This window comes from Sus scrofa, chromosome 16 (assembly GCF_000003025.6).
Source record: "Sus scrofa isolate TJ Tabasco breed Duroc chromosome 16, Sscrofa11.1, whole genome shotgun sequence".
Lineage (NCBI taxonomy): Eukaryota > Metazoa > Chordata > Mammalia > Artiodactyla > Suidae > Sus > Sus scrofa.
Window position 1 is genome coordinate 38,884,988 of NC_010458.4, and position 17,624 is coordinate 38,902,611.

Consider the following 17,624-nt stretch of genomic DNA (forward strand, 5'->3'; position numbering starts at 1 on the left):
ACAGTTGCTAAATTCTAGTCACTGATACTATTTCAGATGTGAGGATTAAAACAAATAAAAGGTCATAGAAGAGACCAGAAGAGGAAATTGTGTTTGCAGAGGCATTACATCAAGGTTTTGAGTCCCAGGACTTAGCCATGAATTTCTGTCAAATAGTTGAGAATTAAAATTAACATGAGCACAGTTTGCTATAAGATAAAGTTTGCAAATCATATATTATACTCAAGTTGAGAGGAAAACCATAGGTACATGCCTTAGTTTTCTTTTGCTAAAGTCACATTTAGTAGCCTCATTTACTGAAGAAAGTTTTCTACAAGTAGAATTTGTCCACATAGAATTCAATTTTATTCTAGATTTTGCTGCTATAGTTGGCAGCATGATGAACTGGAGTAATGTCTGAATCCCAGAAATAGTATTTAAGAATATTTAAGAAAAACAGTAAGATCACGATAATTTCTAAGGAAGAAAATTTCCAAAAGAAAAACCCCAATGCTAATTAACACCTAAGTTGTTATTACAGCTGGCAAAATAATTAAATATTTTAAAAAGTTTAAGAAAATGATACTCTCATGGAAAAGATAATGCTCATTAAAAAAATCAGATTCTTCCCCATATTCCACAATCTATAATAAATCTAGGACACAGTTGAGCAGCTTGAAAGATGCAAAATTTCCTAAACACCAGAAGGTGCTGCTCCTTCCAGTAGATGATGAAAGTACCAGGAACAATAAGGCTACCATTGTGGACCTATGTATTTGGACCAGGATAACTACTATGGCCTTTCTCAAAGACTTACTAGGCTTCACTTCCTTCCTCCATGAATCTGTCAGATGATGACAGAATCAATTCTTGAAAATGTTTTCGAATTCAGCTCTAATAATTGTACCTCAAAAAACCACATGAGATAGATTGTTCCTCTTCAGTTCCTTATCCCCATATTGCCCTATGATTTCTCTTCTCTGTCCAAAGCCCCACTCTTGTGTGTGTGTGTATTTTATTATTTTATTAAAATTACAGTTGATTTACAATGTTAATTTCTGCTATATAGCAAAGTGGACCAGTTATACACATATATACATTTTTTCTCATATTATCTTCTGTCATGTTCTATCAGAAGTGATTGGATATAGTTCTCTGTGATATACAAAAGAACTTCACTGCTCATCCATTCTAAATGTAATAGTATGAATCTACTAACCCCAAACTCCCAGTCCATCCTACTCCTCCATCCTACTCCCTCCCCCTTAGCAACCACAAGCCTGCTCTCCATGTCCATGCATTTGTTTCTGTTCTGTAGATATGTTCATCTGTGCCACATTTTAGATTCCACATATAAGTGATATCATATGATATTTGCCCTTCTCTTTCTGACTTACTTCACTTAGTATGAGAATCTCTAGCTGTCTTCATTTGCTGCAAATGGCATTATTTTGTTCTTTTTTTTTAAAAATGCAAAGTCCCACTCTTGTTATTCTGAATTTCTTAGTTAGGTCTTCTGGAATCCTCTTTTTCCATGGAAAAACAGATTTCCTTCATCCTCATCTTGCCTCTGAACCATCATCCCACATTCTGCCTCCTTTCAAACATGACTCTTTGCTGAGGACATCATGCCCCTGCAGTGAACGAGAACTGCTCTTGTTCTCAATGCACTGAGCCTCTTCCTAAGATGGGCTGGTGCTCTCCTGGTCATTCACATTAACTTACGTATCATAACGCCTCCACCCTCTTGTGAAACTCTCCTTTTGCAGGCATGTCAATCAACTCTACTTCATCACTGACTTCTGTTAGTCTCGCTGGTCACTATGTCCCATGTATTGAAAGCTGTCCACTTTTTAAGACTTTGACATCTTGAGTCCTGCTTCTATCCTGTGTGACTACAGCACTGATGTAGAAGAGTCACTTCATGCCCAGATCTCTCAATCCTTCAGCTATCTCTTTTCCACTGTAGTCACCCTCTTCCCCGGCCACCCTATAATATCTTAAAAACACTTTAAATGAACTTCAGAACTTAAATTTGAAGTCTTAAACATCCTATCCTTCAAATATAACCTCCTAAACTTTCAGCTTGTTATTCTAATTTCACTCCTTTGACATCACAAGCCCTTGAAACGTCTCTATATCTGTACCTTCTAATATTCACTCAGTTCCACACCCAGCTTAAATGCCACAATTCATTGCTTCTTTCACCATATTGCAAAACCCTCAAATCCCTTTCCCAATTTTTCTTATGTTGCACCCTCACTTTCCAATTTTGGATCAATTGAACTATTTGTTTCTTGGTGCCTATACATTGGCTGCTCAGCACTACTGGAGAAGATTCCAAACCCTCACACATGAAAAATTAATGATAATGATGATCAACAGGACCTTCAACACGGACTATTGGTGCTGAACAGTTTTAGTGATCTGAATGCACAATCCTGCTTTCTCTTGCCATTAGACTTTGCTAATCTCTCCACTTGATACCATGTCCCTTTGGTCTCAGCTTAGATTGTCAGTTTCACATAAGCCTAAGCTAATTTGCTCCCATATGCTATCCTGCATTACTCTGAATGTCCTCAGCACATTATATCTAACAAACAGGGTTGTATAGTTGTCTGTTTTCTTGTTTGGATGCCCAACTGAATTCTAAACTCTATAAAAGAAGTAACGGTGTTGGTCTTGTTGAGCCTCCCATCTCCAGGTCATAGCTCAGTATGGTTGGATGCATGCATAAATATATGACTAATACATGACTGAGTAGATGAACATATTCATCAATACAACTTGCAGTTATTCTTTTATATTTACAAAATCTAACGATTCTGTAATATGTGTGTTAATATATAACATAAAGAAAATCTCAATTAAGTGATATCAGAAAAATAAGAAAGCAAAGGCATATGTGAATTGGGGCACAGGACAGTTAGTGGAAGAGAAAAGAAAGAGAACACACTTAAAACATATGACCCCCCAAAATGGGAAAGTTCCAGAAAGTCAATTGTGAAGTATGTAGATATATTTTTGGATTCTAAAATGCATATTCTAAATTTTATTTACACATTTTAAATTATGTGTTTTAAATTCATAGCTTGTGTATACTAAAGTTTTTAGTTTCTATGTATACCCTCCACATAACAAGGTGTGTGTGTGTGTGTGTGTGTGTGTGTGTGTCTGTGTGTGTTTATTATGACATTAAGCATTACTCACATTTTTCTAGGAGTCATGTTGGAGTAAAAGTCAGAACACGCTAGGATAAAGCCCATTTGGAAATGCGGGCAAAGGCTTCAAATTTCCCAGGCTCAGAGCCACCAACTTTACAACTCTTAGGTAAAAGATGCTAATCCAATAAATAAAGTTAATCCAGAAATGTTAAATAAATGACATCAAACAACAAAATGGCATACTATTTTGATTGATTCCACAGATATTTGGAATAGGACTAACAATGCCTGGCTTCATCTAATTCCTTCTGAGTGGACAGAAGATTCTAAATCAAGGAGATAAATAGGTACAGTAAATGATGCCTAAATCCTAATTGTTAGGAAAAATTCTAACCAATTAGCCAGGATTTTCAGCAAAACCACCACCAACAAAATACTATGTTTAATACAAGAGATCACATATTTTCCCCAACGGTTCCTTTTCACATACAGTTTCATTTTAAAGAAATCTTTTTTTCCATTTTGTGGTATTGATTCTTGGGGGGGAAAGAATTCTCATCTTTTCCTGAATTTTAGCTGAACACATTTTTCTTATTTAGATGTCTTGACCTTATACACTTTGGCCAATATTAAGTGTACATGAGTGTATACATTTATGTAGCACTTAACAATTAAATAAAGACCATTCAGTCAGTGGCTTTCACCTACTTGTTTCCCCCCTCAAAAATCATATTGCAAGACAGAAGAACATAACTTTGAAAGAACTGTAAATTCTCCTTAAATGCTTCAGTGATTACATAAGGATGGGTTATGTAAGGATGGTCAGACAGGGTAGTGTTTGTGGAAAAGCAACTATCTGAAGAGCTGAAAAATGATGATTCTTGGGTAGAAATAATTGAAGTGCTTTTATTCAGTTCTGCACTCTGCCTGCCACAGTATTGTGTTCTCCAATCACTTTTCATGGTAAAATAAATGCTTCACCCAGGTTCATTTTTAGCAAATATAGGATCTCTAACCAATTAATACTATCAAACAAGTAGGGTTGGCATAAGAAAGGTTTGGAAACAGAGCAGGTGCTCTGGCACGGTAAATGCACAAGTCACCACTCTCGTTAGTGTTTTTATGAACATGGGAAACTGTAGGTAGAAACCTTTGATGATAAAAGGGAACACTCCCCAGTATGTGTTACTTTACAGACATACAAATAGAGAGTAAAATACTGTGCTATGGTATCAGTCCTTTTGGGTAACCTTAATTCAGATGCCAGAGAGCACAACAAGAATGATAATGTACTACGGTAGTCTGAAAAAAAAAATCAGAGTTTTGATAATTATCATATTCTTTAACTGTATTATCATTCATTCTTTTTTGGGGGAAATTTAGGGCATGACAGATATCATAAAACATTCAGAGATTCTCTTATGTTTGAGGGAAAACCCATCAGCATTGTTTAGTTATTCATTTTAGATTAGATTTGATTCGAGATGTCATTTATCAAGATGTTATATAGTAAAAATAGTGTTTCCTCACTCAGAGTCTAATTTTAATCTCAAAAGTCAAAAATTTCACAGCAAAATTAAAACAGTTCAATTAAATCAGAGTAAATGCTTTAGAAACAAGTCGATATGTTTTGTGGAGATTCTGAGAAGTGTTGACAAAAATGTGCCAATAAATTGCATTAAAAAAATCAAAGACAAAGGAATCCAGTTTTTAAAAATATAGCATGTATCTTTATGATTACTTCAAGTATTGCTTCCCTATTTCTTCATAGTGATTATTTAAAAAAAAATCCAGCTCAAGAATGCTGTATTTCTAAGGGATATTTTACCGTCACAATTATGTGTACCCATTTTCAATTTTGGAAAGCTTTGCCTACTGAGTTACAGATCTTCCACGTAACTTTCAGCAAGAACTGAGATAACTCTTGAAACTAAGCACATATCCAATATGAAAGTGGAAGTCTCATGGGTATATCACTAAATAGAACTCTTTAGCTTTGTATATCCTCATAGTCCAAATACTTCAAAACTAAAATGCCCATGGTCAATACCTTCTTAAGCTAAAAAGATGGAATTTGAAAAATTAGATATGTCAGCTTGAACTAGACTTCTGATTTTGATTTTCTTCATTTCATTTTGTTTGGATTTTTGATTCAGTAACAAAAGGTTGAAAATTACCTTTTTTATGTTCACGCTGATGTACTGTGCGTACTCATGAACACTGGAAGATGAGTGGTGCATTAAAGAATCCAATGTCTAACTGGCTTCTGGGACTGACTTCTCTGTGAATGGCACATAACTCAAGGAAATATTTCTGGAAGATCCTTATAATATGAAGCCTGACTTGACTAAAATAATCTTTCCCCCTATGTTGAGGGGTTTATTTTATTTCCCAGAGGGACCATTTCTTCCTTTAACGTCTTTTCATTTTCCTTGTTTTTATAGGATACAGTTATACAAATGCACACAGTGTACTTCTTCAGACAGGTAAAAGAGCACTGGTGATGAGAAAATGTTTGTAATATTCTCCACCCACATGCATCTTTGAATATACATCCATCTGGAGGTGTGTCATCATGTCACAAGGGGACACCTTACTCCTTGGCTCTCATTTTATTATAGCTGATGCACCAGTAAAACACAGAAAGATTTAGCACCAACTCCCATCACTCTCCCACTGCTCCTACAATTTCCCACCTGTGTGCAAGAAATGTTCCACGTGTGGCAAGCTAAGTCCTCCGCACAGTATCTGGGGGATGACCCAGGGGAAGTCAGCCAGTGCCAGGGTTGGGGCCAAGGATGGTTTCTAATTTCTCCTGAGGATTCTGACTAGAGAACTATGCTCAAGTCATCAAGGAATGTTACAAAATGAAACAGGGAGGAGACAAAGAATGAAGAGGACCTCTGATCTCATTCCAAATATAATTGTTTGTTGTGGCTCAGCAGAAATGAATCTGACCAGTATCCATGAGGATGCAGGTTTGATCCCTGGTTTCACTCAGTGGGTTAAGGATCTGGTGTTGCCATGAGCTGTGGTGTAGGCTGTAGATGTAGATCGGATCCCGCGTTGCTGTGGTTGTGGCATAGGACAGAAGCTACAGCTCTGTTTTAACAGCTAGCCTGGGAACTTCCATATGCCATGAGTGTGGCCATAAAAAGACAAAAAACAAACAAACAAACAAACAAAAAAAAATAACTACAATTAAAAAAAACCCAAAAACATAATTGAACAACCCTTGAAAGCAGGGCATGATTGTGGACAGATGCTGTAAACAAGACATAGACTTCCTAACACAAATGTGTCAGGTCTACAACAATCTTAACTTTCTAAAGGGGGAACAAATGTCTAGTTGACTCCTAAATCTGCTAGAAGATCTATATCTATCCTAAGAGTTATTAACAGAGGATTTTTAAGGCCAACTCCAATAAGGAAACTATCAAAACAAATAGGATTTGTTCCAATAGTTTCCCAAATAAATGTGGCAGTAGCAGTAGTTGTTATACAGTAAGTACCTATAATATGCCAAAACAATACCAAGTATTTTATCTTCACAATAAAACCATGATATTAGTATTCCCACTAATTTTATTTTTGCCCTTTGAGAAATTAGAAACTTGGAGTGGTTAAGGAAATTTCCCAAGGTCAGATAGCCAGTAATTTTATTCTCGACTTTTTTTTTTTTATGCCCTTTTAATGCCTGGATGTCCTATTTTCTGCCATTCAAAAATCAAGAGATCAACTATTCTTTCCTCTAAGTAAAATTGCCCTGCAGGTTAAGTGCCATTCTTGTTACCTGCTTTGTCCTTATCAAGCTGCATTCATTTTCCTCTTTCCATTTTCTTCTCCATCCTGCACACTTCACTCTTCTCCTTGTCACTGGTTTTCCCTTTTATTTGCCCATCCTCCTTTCTCACTGTCTCTCTCTTTTTAAGGGCCTCACCTGTAGCAAATGGAAGTTCCCAGGCTAGGGGTTGAATCAGAGCTGCAGCAGCCTGGCCACTGCCAGTCACAGCCACTCCAGATCCAAGCCACATCTGTGACCTACAGCACAGCTCATGGCAATGCCGGATTCTTAACCCACTGAGCAGGACCAGGGATTGAACCCACAACCTCATGGATACTACTTGGGTTAGTTGGGTTAGTTACCACTGAGCCACAATGGGAACTCTTCCTTTTGCTTTTCTCCTACCTATACCATCTCACTTATCCTTGTTTCCCTGACATTTCATCATGACACTTTTACACACACACACACACACACACACACACACACACACACACACTTTAGGGATCCTTAGTGTTACCACAATATTAAAAGTAAGGAGAAAGTAAAAATGCAAGCCATGATGTGAGAGAAAATAGTTCTTTACAATGCATAAATCTAACAAAAGGCTCATGTTTAGAATACATATTAACACCCCTCAGAAATCAGTATGTTAAAAAAAAGGCTAAATTACTTAAATGAACATAGCATAAAAGAAGATATCCAGAGAGTCAATAAGCATATTAGAAGCTAAACCATATTTCTACTCATCAGGGTAATATGAATTAAAACCACAGTAAGACATTACTGCACTTTCTCCAGAATGGTTAAAAATGAAAAGACTGCGAATACTAAGTGTTGGTGAGAATGCAGAACAAATGGAACTCCTCTACAGTGATAATGGGAGAATAAAATAATATATCACTTCAGAAAATTGTGGGCAGTAAAAAATTAAACATATGCTTACCTTTGACTCAGAAATTCTACTCTTAGGACTATAACCAAGAGAAACAGTTGCATATATTCATAAAAAATATGGTATAAAAATGTGCATAGCAAATTTATTTATAATAATACAAAAATAGAAATACCCCAATGGACATCACTGAAAGCACATAGGTAAATAAATTATTGTATATTCATGCAATGGAATACCACACTACAATAAAAAATAAACTATTCAAACATACATAAATACAATGAATATAAACAAATTTTTTAGTGATAGAAGCCAGACATAGAGAGTATTTACTATATGATCCTGATTATACAATGCATAAGAAGAAGGAAAACTAATCTTTAGGGATAGAATATAGGAAATTACATGATGATTATGTGAGTATACAAATATATAAAAATGAATCAAGATGCACACTTAAGATACGTGTATTTTACTGTAATGTAAATTATACATTACAAAAAGGTTTTAAAAAAGTAAATGGATAGAAAACTATACAGGATAGAAATGTGGAAAGCTATGACCTTCCAAATTCTTGCCAAGTTCCTAACATTTCAAGTCATTAATAGATGTCTTTCTTACTTCAATAAGAATCAACAAACAGCCATGAAGCCTATGTGAACCTATCCTATAGGGAAAACCAAATAAGCGGTGGGTGAATTCAAGATTGTGGGCATTCCAGGTCTTACAGTTCTGTTTTGCGATCATGGAAAGTTTTGAAAAGTTGCTAAATCACAACACATACAAGCTCACGCCTTAGGCATGTCCAAAGAGAATTGTTAAATAGTGTACATTTGAACACAGTCATATTACTGATTTCAAAACAAAACAAAACAAAACCTCAAAGTAGAATTGTAAAAGTATTAATTTTACAACGTCCTCTTGAACTCAGGCTCTTGACCCAGTACTTCATGAGGAAGTTAATAGCTGCCACTCACAGAATTCGTTTTTGCAGGCCAATGGTCCCTCAAGAAACCACAACACAGCTTTCTAAAGAAATACCCACCTTGTGATACTTGACACAACAGGTGTCTGATACGCAAGAAGAAAGAGCAAAAATAAAGTAATTCCCAAGGGCATGAAAAGTCTCCTTTCCTATCAAAGATTTACAATTGCCAATGTCTTAGGGTAGGTTGACCCCAGGTCCTACTGACTTTTAATGATGGGGAATTGGGCTGTGGAAAACCTCACTAACATAGTTCAAATTTCCCATTAGCCCTTTCTAATAGTTGTGAAGGAATCTGGTGCTCTTGGGTAGTAGGACTGGCTACAGAAGGTCACCCCTAACTTTACCTTCTGCTTCCATTCCAAAGCTTAGATATTCCAGAAAATTATACTCCTGATTTTAATACTTCTCAAATACTCAATTCACAAATTATTCTTGCTTCAAAAGGTAATAAGAATCCTTTAGCACCTCCTTAGCCTGTGTTTCTAGTTGTTGGGCCACACTTGCCCATGGTTTTTCCTGGCTGCCTTCTGGTACAGACAAGTCTCCTTTATTTTATCTCTCTAAAAGAAAAATTCTTTCCTCCAAAGTATTGACTGCATTTGTAAATGGTAAGCACTTTTTGCTTATACTTGATTCCTAGATTCTTGTTTAAAAAGGAAACAAACTCTAAACTAACAAATGTCATAGCATACAAACAATTCTGAATCTCTAAAGTTTTTGGCACTTGGAAACAATTTATTTGCTTTTAGCAGCACAATCAAATGTAATTGAATAAGCTTAGCTTTTTACCTGAGATTTTTAATAATGCCCATTGCCCAACTACTCAGAGACATTACATATACCGCATTATTTTCTTTTAAGGGTATAGATTATAACACCAGCTTTGAAAAGAAGTTATCCTTAGCCATGAAATTTTTTGAGACACTGAAGTTAATTGAATACATCGCAGGCTTAAATTAGTTCATTTTAATTTTAATTGTAATTATAATCCCTTCCTCCTCAAATGCAGAGAAAGCAAGACAATGATGCTAAGATAAACCTGCTGTGCAGAAAAAAAAAAAGAGTTCACATTAGGCCTGAAACTGTTGTCATTAGAAAAGGCTGCTGGAAAGATCAACTCTTAGCTGGCACCTGGGAACTTGGATTTCAGGAGGGTTCCCACATTCTCTGGCTGGTAAGGGTGGCTCTCAGTGCCCAAACCAGTTGTGCAAAAAAATATCATTTATGCTGAGCAACTGCTTTCCTTCTGGAAATCTGGAGTTTAGGTACATGGTAGGCAGAGGGTGCCTCAGTGACCAGCCACCAATAAAAATTTTGAGCACTGAATGCATTTTTTAAATTCTTTATTCTTAAATTGTTTTTTAAATTGTGATAAGAACATTTAACATGAGATCTACCCTCTTGAAAAATGTTCAAATGCACAATATAGTATTGTCGACTATAACCAAAATATTGTACAACCGATCTCAGGAGCTCATTCATTTTGTGTAATTGAAACTATACTTCTGATGAATAGCAATTCCCCATTTCCCTACCCCCAGTCCCTGGAAACCTCCATTCTACTCTACCCCTGTGAGTTGGACTCTTGTAGATGCCTCACATAAGTGCTGAGACTTTAAGAGTCTTCCCTGGTAGAAGTCTTTCCTGGCAAATATATTTCATATGTTGTCACAAATCTTTACTGGAGGAATTAAATGCACCCTGTCTGACTCCACTGGGAGAAGGAACTCTTGAAAACTTGTATCTAATGTCCTCCAGATTTTGCCCATGTGCCTTTCTCTTTGCCAATTTTTCTGTGTATTTTCTTGCTGTAATAAATCCCAGCCATGAATATGACTATTTACTGAATTCTGGAAGCTCTCCTAGCATATTACTGAACCCAGGGGTGGCCTTGGTGACCTCTGGCACACCTGGCAAGTGAATTCTGCCCTATATATAGATGAAGTGATATTGACACTGAAGGAGGGAAATTGGACTTTGAGACAGTGTATTTCAAAGAAAGCTCAGATGAAGCTGCTATATAAAACTCCACCTGCTTTATTGCATCTGATCAATAGGTGTACAATCTTCCTCATACACATGGTTCATCCAAAAACAAAACAAAACAAACCCAAGCACATAATGTATTTCCTCTTTTCATTGCTTCTAAGTAAAAATTTGTTGTCTTCTTATTTACCTACTTGTGATTTCTTGTAACTCTTAATAGCATAGGTGCTTTAGACTGGTCTGTAACAATTCAAACAGCTAAATTCAGTATCTTAGATGATAATTACAAGTGAAATTTTTTTCTGGCCACAACTTTCCAAATAATTTTAGGAAAATCCAAAAGGCACCTTTTCTAGACATGTCCTCAACTTGGCAGAGAGTGAGGAAGAATCACTTTGCAGCATAACAAATTGCTTTGTTCTTGTAACTTAGTAAATGCTCAAGAGTCTGCCTGAGCATGGGGCCACTGGCTTCCTCCTCTCTTCTTAAAAATGTCATTGGCCAAAAGAACACTTAAGGAATGTGCCCACTACCCTCACTTTCTTTGACAGTATTTCACCTGGTGATTTGCTACTAAAGAGTAACAACTCCATTGGTAACCAGCAGAAAGAGAATAAAAACACAAATACTCTGCAAAGTATAAAATACAAATGTCACATGAATATGTCTGATTCTTCTGTATGTACTAATTGCAGAATAAAATCACTTTATGCTGGGAACTGAAATAGTAATCTGATAAGCAACATCTAAGAATGTCAAAGGGCAAATTACTAGGCTCATGACTATAATTGTATATTTCCTTTGATTATAATTATAATAATCCATTCTTGATTTCAAATTTATTTTGCATCAATGAACATTGCCTACTTTTTCCAGCATGTATGCCTACATGGTAATTTGTCCATTAGTTCTCACCTTTTAAGAAATTTTCTATTAAATCACCTATGACCAATATTAATTTTCCAAGTCCAAGCCCCCTCCTCAGATGCTTATTATCATTCATCCACACCTTTTCAAATCCTCCTTGGAAATCAGTTTGACTAAAGCATCTCCTCCTCCAGAGAGAGAAATATTACCTGAGGAAAAAAAAATCACTCTTCTTTCTTTTGGCTCTAGAAACCTCAGTTCCTCCCACTCAAATCAAGCAATGAGCCACAAAACTCAAAAGATCATTGATAACAATCATCATCTAAAACATAAAATGAGGAAATGTCACCCAGATCACTCACCCACTGGAGTCTGCGGAAGTGATAGCAATCAGGGGCAGAATCTTCAGGGGGAGGCTGGTAGGTCTCTGAACATTCTCTGATTCACTTTTCAAGTCAGCTTGTTCCAACTGCCTGAAGGCAAGAGGGGGAAGCTGGACACTGCGGCAAGAAAGTCTCCGTACAAGATAGGGTTCCATTCCTCGGAAAGGGTCTTCCTCTTCATTACTGGAATGCAGTGTTTCCTCAGAGGCCTAAGGAAAATGTTTGAAAAGCATAGTAATCAAAAAAAGTCCCAGGATTTATTATTGCATGATGGCTTTATACTTTTGGAGAAAGAAATTAAGGGAAACTGATAGATGAAAAATGTTAACTAGAAGGCAATGATGTTAACAGAACAGTATTTGTGAAAAGACTAAAGCTAATTTCATGGATAAATAGAACCAAAAAAGAAGGTACCTAGAAGGTAGAGAAGTCAAAGCTAAAAGCAAAGTTCATTCATTTCAAATCGTACACATGAAAATCCAGATTCTGAGAATCTGTGTTTCAAGGAATCTACTTGCTTTGCAAAACAACATTAATAATAAAAATGGCTTCAAAAAGAAGAAAATCCTGCCACTTGAGACAACATGCACAGACTTGAAGGTATTATGATAAGTGAAATAAGACAGAGAAAAATAAACACTATATGATCTCATTCATACAAAGAATTAAAAAAAAAAAACTCATAGAAAAAGAGATCAGATTTGTGGTTACCAGGACTGGGAGTGCGGGAAGGGGAATTAAATGAAAGTTGTCAAAAGATAAATATCCAATTATAAAATAAATAAGTACTAGGGATGTAACATACAGCATGATGACTATAGTTAACACTGCTGTATGGTATATATGAGAATTATTGAGAGTAAATCCTGAGTTCTCATCAGAAGGAAAAAAGTATGTATTTTTCTTTTTCTTTCTGTACCTATATGAAATGTTAAATGTTAACAAAACTTGTGGTGACCAAATTATGATATTTTTAAGTCAAACCATTATGCTGTACACTTTAAACTTACATTTTGCTGTATGTCAATTATTTCAACGAAAGAGGAAAAAGTTTTATTTTTTAAGATTTTTATTTTTTCTATTACAGTTGATTTACAATGTTCTGTCAATTTCTTCTGTACAGCAGAGTGACCAGTCATACATACACATACACACATTCTTTTTCTTGCATTATCCTCCATCATGTTCCATCACAATTGACCAGATATAATTCCCTGTGCTATACAGCAGGATCTCATTGCTTATCCACTCCAAATGCAATAGTTTGCATTTACTAACCCCAAACTCCCAGTCCATCCCACTCCCTTCACAACCTTGACAACTACCAAGTCTGTTCTCCAAGTCCATGAGTTTGTTTCTTTTCTGTAGATAGGTTCATTTGTGCCATATATTAGATTCCAGATATAAGTGATATCATACAGTATTTGTCTTTCTCTTCTGACTATTTCTCTTACTATGAGAATATCTAGTTCCATCCATGTTGCTGCAAATGGCATGACATTGTTCTTTTTATGGCTAAGTAGTATTCCATTGTGTATGTATAACACATCTTCTTAATCCATTCATCTGTCAGTGGACATTTAGGTTTTTTCCATGTCTTGGCTATTGTGAATAGTGCTACAGTGAACATATGGGTGCATGTATCATTTTCAATGAAAGTTTTGTCCAGGTATTTGCCCAGGAGTGGAATTGTTGGGTCATATGTTAGTTCTATATTTAGTTTTCTAAGGTACCTCCATGCTGTTTTCCATAGTGGTTGTACATCCCCACCAACAGTGTAGGAGGGTACCCTTTTCTCCATGCCCTCCCCAGCATTTGTTATTTGTTGACTTGTTAATGATGGCCATCCTGACTGGTGTGAGGTGGTACCTCATTATAGTTATTTGCATTTCTCTAATAATTGGTGATGCTGAGCATTTTTTCATGTGCCTGTTGGCTATCTGTATATCTTCTTTGGAGAAAGGTCTATTCAGGTCTCCTGCCCATTTTTCAATTGGGTTATTGGTTTTTTGCTTTTGAGTTGTATAAGTTGTTCATATATTTTATAGATTAAGCCCTTGTCAGTTGCATGGTTTGAAACTATTTTCTCCCACTCCATAGGTTGTCTTTTGGGTTTTTTAATGATTTCTTTTTCTGTGCAAAATCTTCTAAATCTGATTTGGTCCCATTGGTTTATTTTTGGTTTTATTTCTGTTGCCTTGGGAGACTGACCTAAGAAAACATTTGTAAGGTTGATGTTAGAGAATGTTTTGCCTATATTCTCTTCTAGGAGTTTTATGGTGTCTTATTTTATGTGTAAGTCTTTCAGCCATTTACTAATAATGGCTAATACTAATTGAGACCTTATCACATGCTGGGCTTATTTACTGAGTGCTATGTTTTGTGCATACCATCATTTAATTTTCACTGAAATCCTCTGGGTCGGTTCTATTACTGTACCCATTTCACACATAAAGAATTAGAGACCTTTAAAATAGGATGCCTTGGTCACACAGCCACATGGTTAGTAGGGTTAACAGCATTCCAGTTTGCCCGGGACTCTCTGCTCATAGGACTGCAAGTCCCACATTAGGGGAAACCCACAAGTCCCAAGCAAACTAGGAGGGCCGAACACCCTACAAGTCAAGATCCAAACCCAAATCTCTTTTGGTTAAACTGAAACTGCTAATAGCTACTCTACACTAATTCTAACAAGTATGGTCCCAGGCCAGGTGCATACTACTAGGAAAGACTAGAACATACATTATTTGACCATAATTTGATAGGCCTAAAATTTCCTTTAAAAAATTTTATCAAAACTGAGATTAGGACAGCTTTACCTAAACACTGGGCATTTTGAGAATCCTTGTTGATTAAATCAGGAGACAGAGATTCTAGGCCTGACTCTACCACTAATTACTTCTGCAGTGTTAAAAAGTCATTTAACCTTTGTGGGTTTTAGTTTCCTTAGACACAAAATAAAGAGGTTGCACAAAATGAACCTTAAGACCACTTTCAGTTCTGAAACACTATGACTTTTTAATAGCCAGTGGCAAAATCAATGTCTAGTGAGATGGCAAATATAAAAAATAAAAGAAGAATTTGTGTGTACATGGACCATACTTAGCTTTTAGGTTGAGAAAATGAGCTTCTGTGTGTTTGTGAAGTTCTGTGTGTCCATCTAAGGACAGAACTGCAAAGTGAAGCCACACCCTGGACTGTTCATAGGCCATAATTTGACTCACAGATTTCTCAAGAGATGTTAAGGACTTAAATGTGCAGACACCTTTCTTTGGGATAAACCAATAAAAGAAGAACAAAAGGTGAGTCTAGCAGAGCTAAATACTGAATGGAGCTGGCAAAAGTTAATATCTTTTTATAAAGACAGCATTGCAACTACAAGAATGCTTTCTATAACTCAGGCCATGTGATAAAAAACTTAAGGTTTGTAATGTTCTCTTTTAGATGAAACCACTTCAAGAGGAAAGCCTTTATGAAAAGTAAGGTTTAGCATTTTATCTTTTTTTTCTTACTATTTTAAATTTTTTCTGCTGTACAGCATGGGGACCAAGTTCCTCTTACATGTATACATTTTTCCCCCGACCCTTTTTTCTGTTGCAATATAAGTATCAAGATAGTTCTTGATGCTACTCAGCAGGATCTCCTTGTAAATCCATTCCAAGTTGTATCAAATAACCCCAAGCTCCTGATCCCTCCCACTCCCTCCCTTTCTCCCCTGGGCAGCCACAAGTCTATTCTCCAAGTCCATGATTTTCTTTTCTGTGGAAAGGTTGATTTGTGCTGTATATTAGATTCCAGTTATAAGTGATATCATATGGTATTTGTCTTTGTCTTTCTGGCCCATTTCACTCAGGATGAGATTCTCTAGTTCCATCCATGTTGCTGCAAATCCTTTTTTTTATGGCTGAGTAGTATTCCATTGTGTATATATACCACCTCTTCCGAATCCAATCATCTGTCGATGGACATTTGGGTTGTTTCCATGTCCTGGCTATTGTGAATAGTGCTGTAATGAACATGCGGGTGCATGTATCTCTTTTAAGTAGAGTTTTGTCTGGTTATATGCCCAAGAGTGGGACTGCGGGGTCATATGGAAGTTCTATGTATAGATTTCTAAGGTATCTCCAAACTGTTCTCCATAGTGGCTGTACCAGTTTACATTCCCACCAGCAGTGCAGGAGGGTTCCCTTTTCTCCACAGCCCCTCCAGCACTTGTTCTTTGTGGACTTATTAATGATGGCCATTCTGACCAGTGTGAGGTGGTATCTCATGGTAGTTTTGATTTGCATTTCTCTAATAATCAGCGATGTTGAGCATTTTTTCATGTGCTTGTTGCCCATCTGTATATCTTCCCTGGAGAAATGTCTATTCAGGTCTTTTGCCCATTTTTCCATTGGGTGATTGGCTTTTTTGCTGTTGAGTTGTATAAGTTGTTTATATATTCTAGAGATTAAGCTCTTGTCGGTTGCATCATTTGAAACTATTTTTTTCTCCCATTCTGTAAGTTGTCTTTTTGTTTTCTTTTGGGTTTCCTTTGCTGTGCAAAAGCTTTTCAGTTTGATGAGGTCCCATGGGTTTATTTTTGCTCGTATTTCTATTGCTTTGGGAGACTGACCTGATAAAATATTCATGATGTTGATGTCAGAAGTGTTTTGCTTATGTTCTCTCCTAGGAGTTTGATGGTGTCTTGTCTTATATTTCTTTCAGCCATTTGGAGTTTATTTTTGTGCATGGTGTGAGGGTGTGTTCTAATTTCATTGCTTTGCTTGCAGCTCTCCAGGTATCTCAGCAATGCTTGCTGAATAGCCTTTCTTTTTCCCATTTTATGTTCTTGCCTCCCTTGTCAAAGATTTATTGACCATAGGTGTCAGGGTTTATTTCTGGGTTCTCTATTCTGTTCCATTGGTCTGTCTGTCTGTTTTGGTACCAGTACCACACTGTTTTGATGACTGTGGCTTTGTAGTATTTCTTGAAGTCTGGGAGAGTTATGCCTCCTGCTTGGTTTTGTTTCTCAGGATTGCTTTGGCAATTATGGGTCTTCTGTGGTCCCATATAAATGTTTGGATTGTTTATTCTAGTTCTGTGAAAAATGTCGTGGGTAATTTGATAGGGATTGCATTGAATCTGCAGATTGCTTTGGGTAGCATGGCCATTTTTACAATATTAATTTTTCCAATCCATGAACATGGAATATCTTTCCATTTCTTTATATCTTCTCTAATTTCTTTGATTAAAATTTTATAGTTCTCAGCCTCTAAGTCCTTTACCTCCTTGGTCAGGTGTATTCCGAGGTATTTGAGTTTTGGAGGTGCAATTTTAAAAGGTATTGTATTTTTGTATTCCTTTTCTAATATTTCGTTGTTGGTATACAGAAATGCGACTGATTTCTGAAAGTTAATCATATCCTGCTACTTTGCTAAATTTATTAATCAGTTCAAGTGGTTTTGGGGTTGAGTCCTTAGGGTTTTCTATGTATAGTGATAATAAAAATGATAAAGTTATAGATGTCTGTACCCTAACATTTCCATTAAAAAACAGCATAACAAGGACTTTTTAAAAATTCCATATCAATGTG

The 17,624-nt window shown here is 36.3% G+C and overlaps 1 protein-coding gene across 12 annotated transcripts in view; it reads right to left on the minus strand.

The window, feature by feature from the left end:
• Nucleotides 1-17,624, minus strand: part of PDE4D (phosphodiesterase 4D) — a 1,509,235-nt gene that overhangs the window by 987,688 nt on the left and 503,923 nt on the right. For all 12 annotated transcript variants that reach the window (XM_021076868.1, XM_021076867.1, XM_021076869.1 and 9 more), the window contains one exon: nt 12,029-12,258. In XM_021076868.1, coding sequence (XP_020932527.1) covers nt 12,029-12,258 — 230 coding nt within the window. The remainder of the gene's footprint in view (nt 1-12,028; nt 12,259-17,624) is intronic.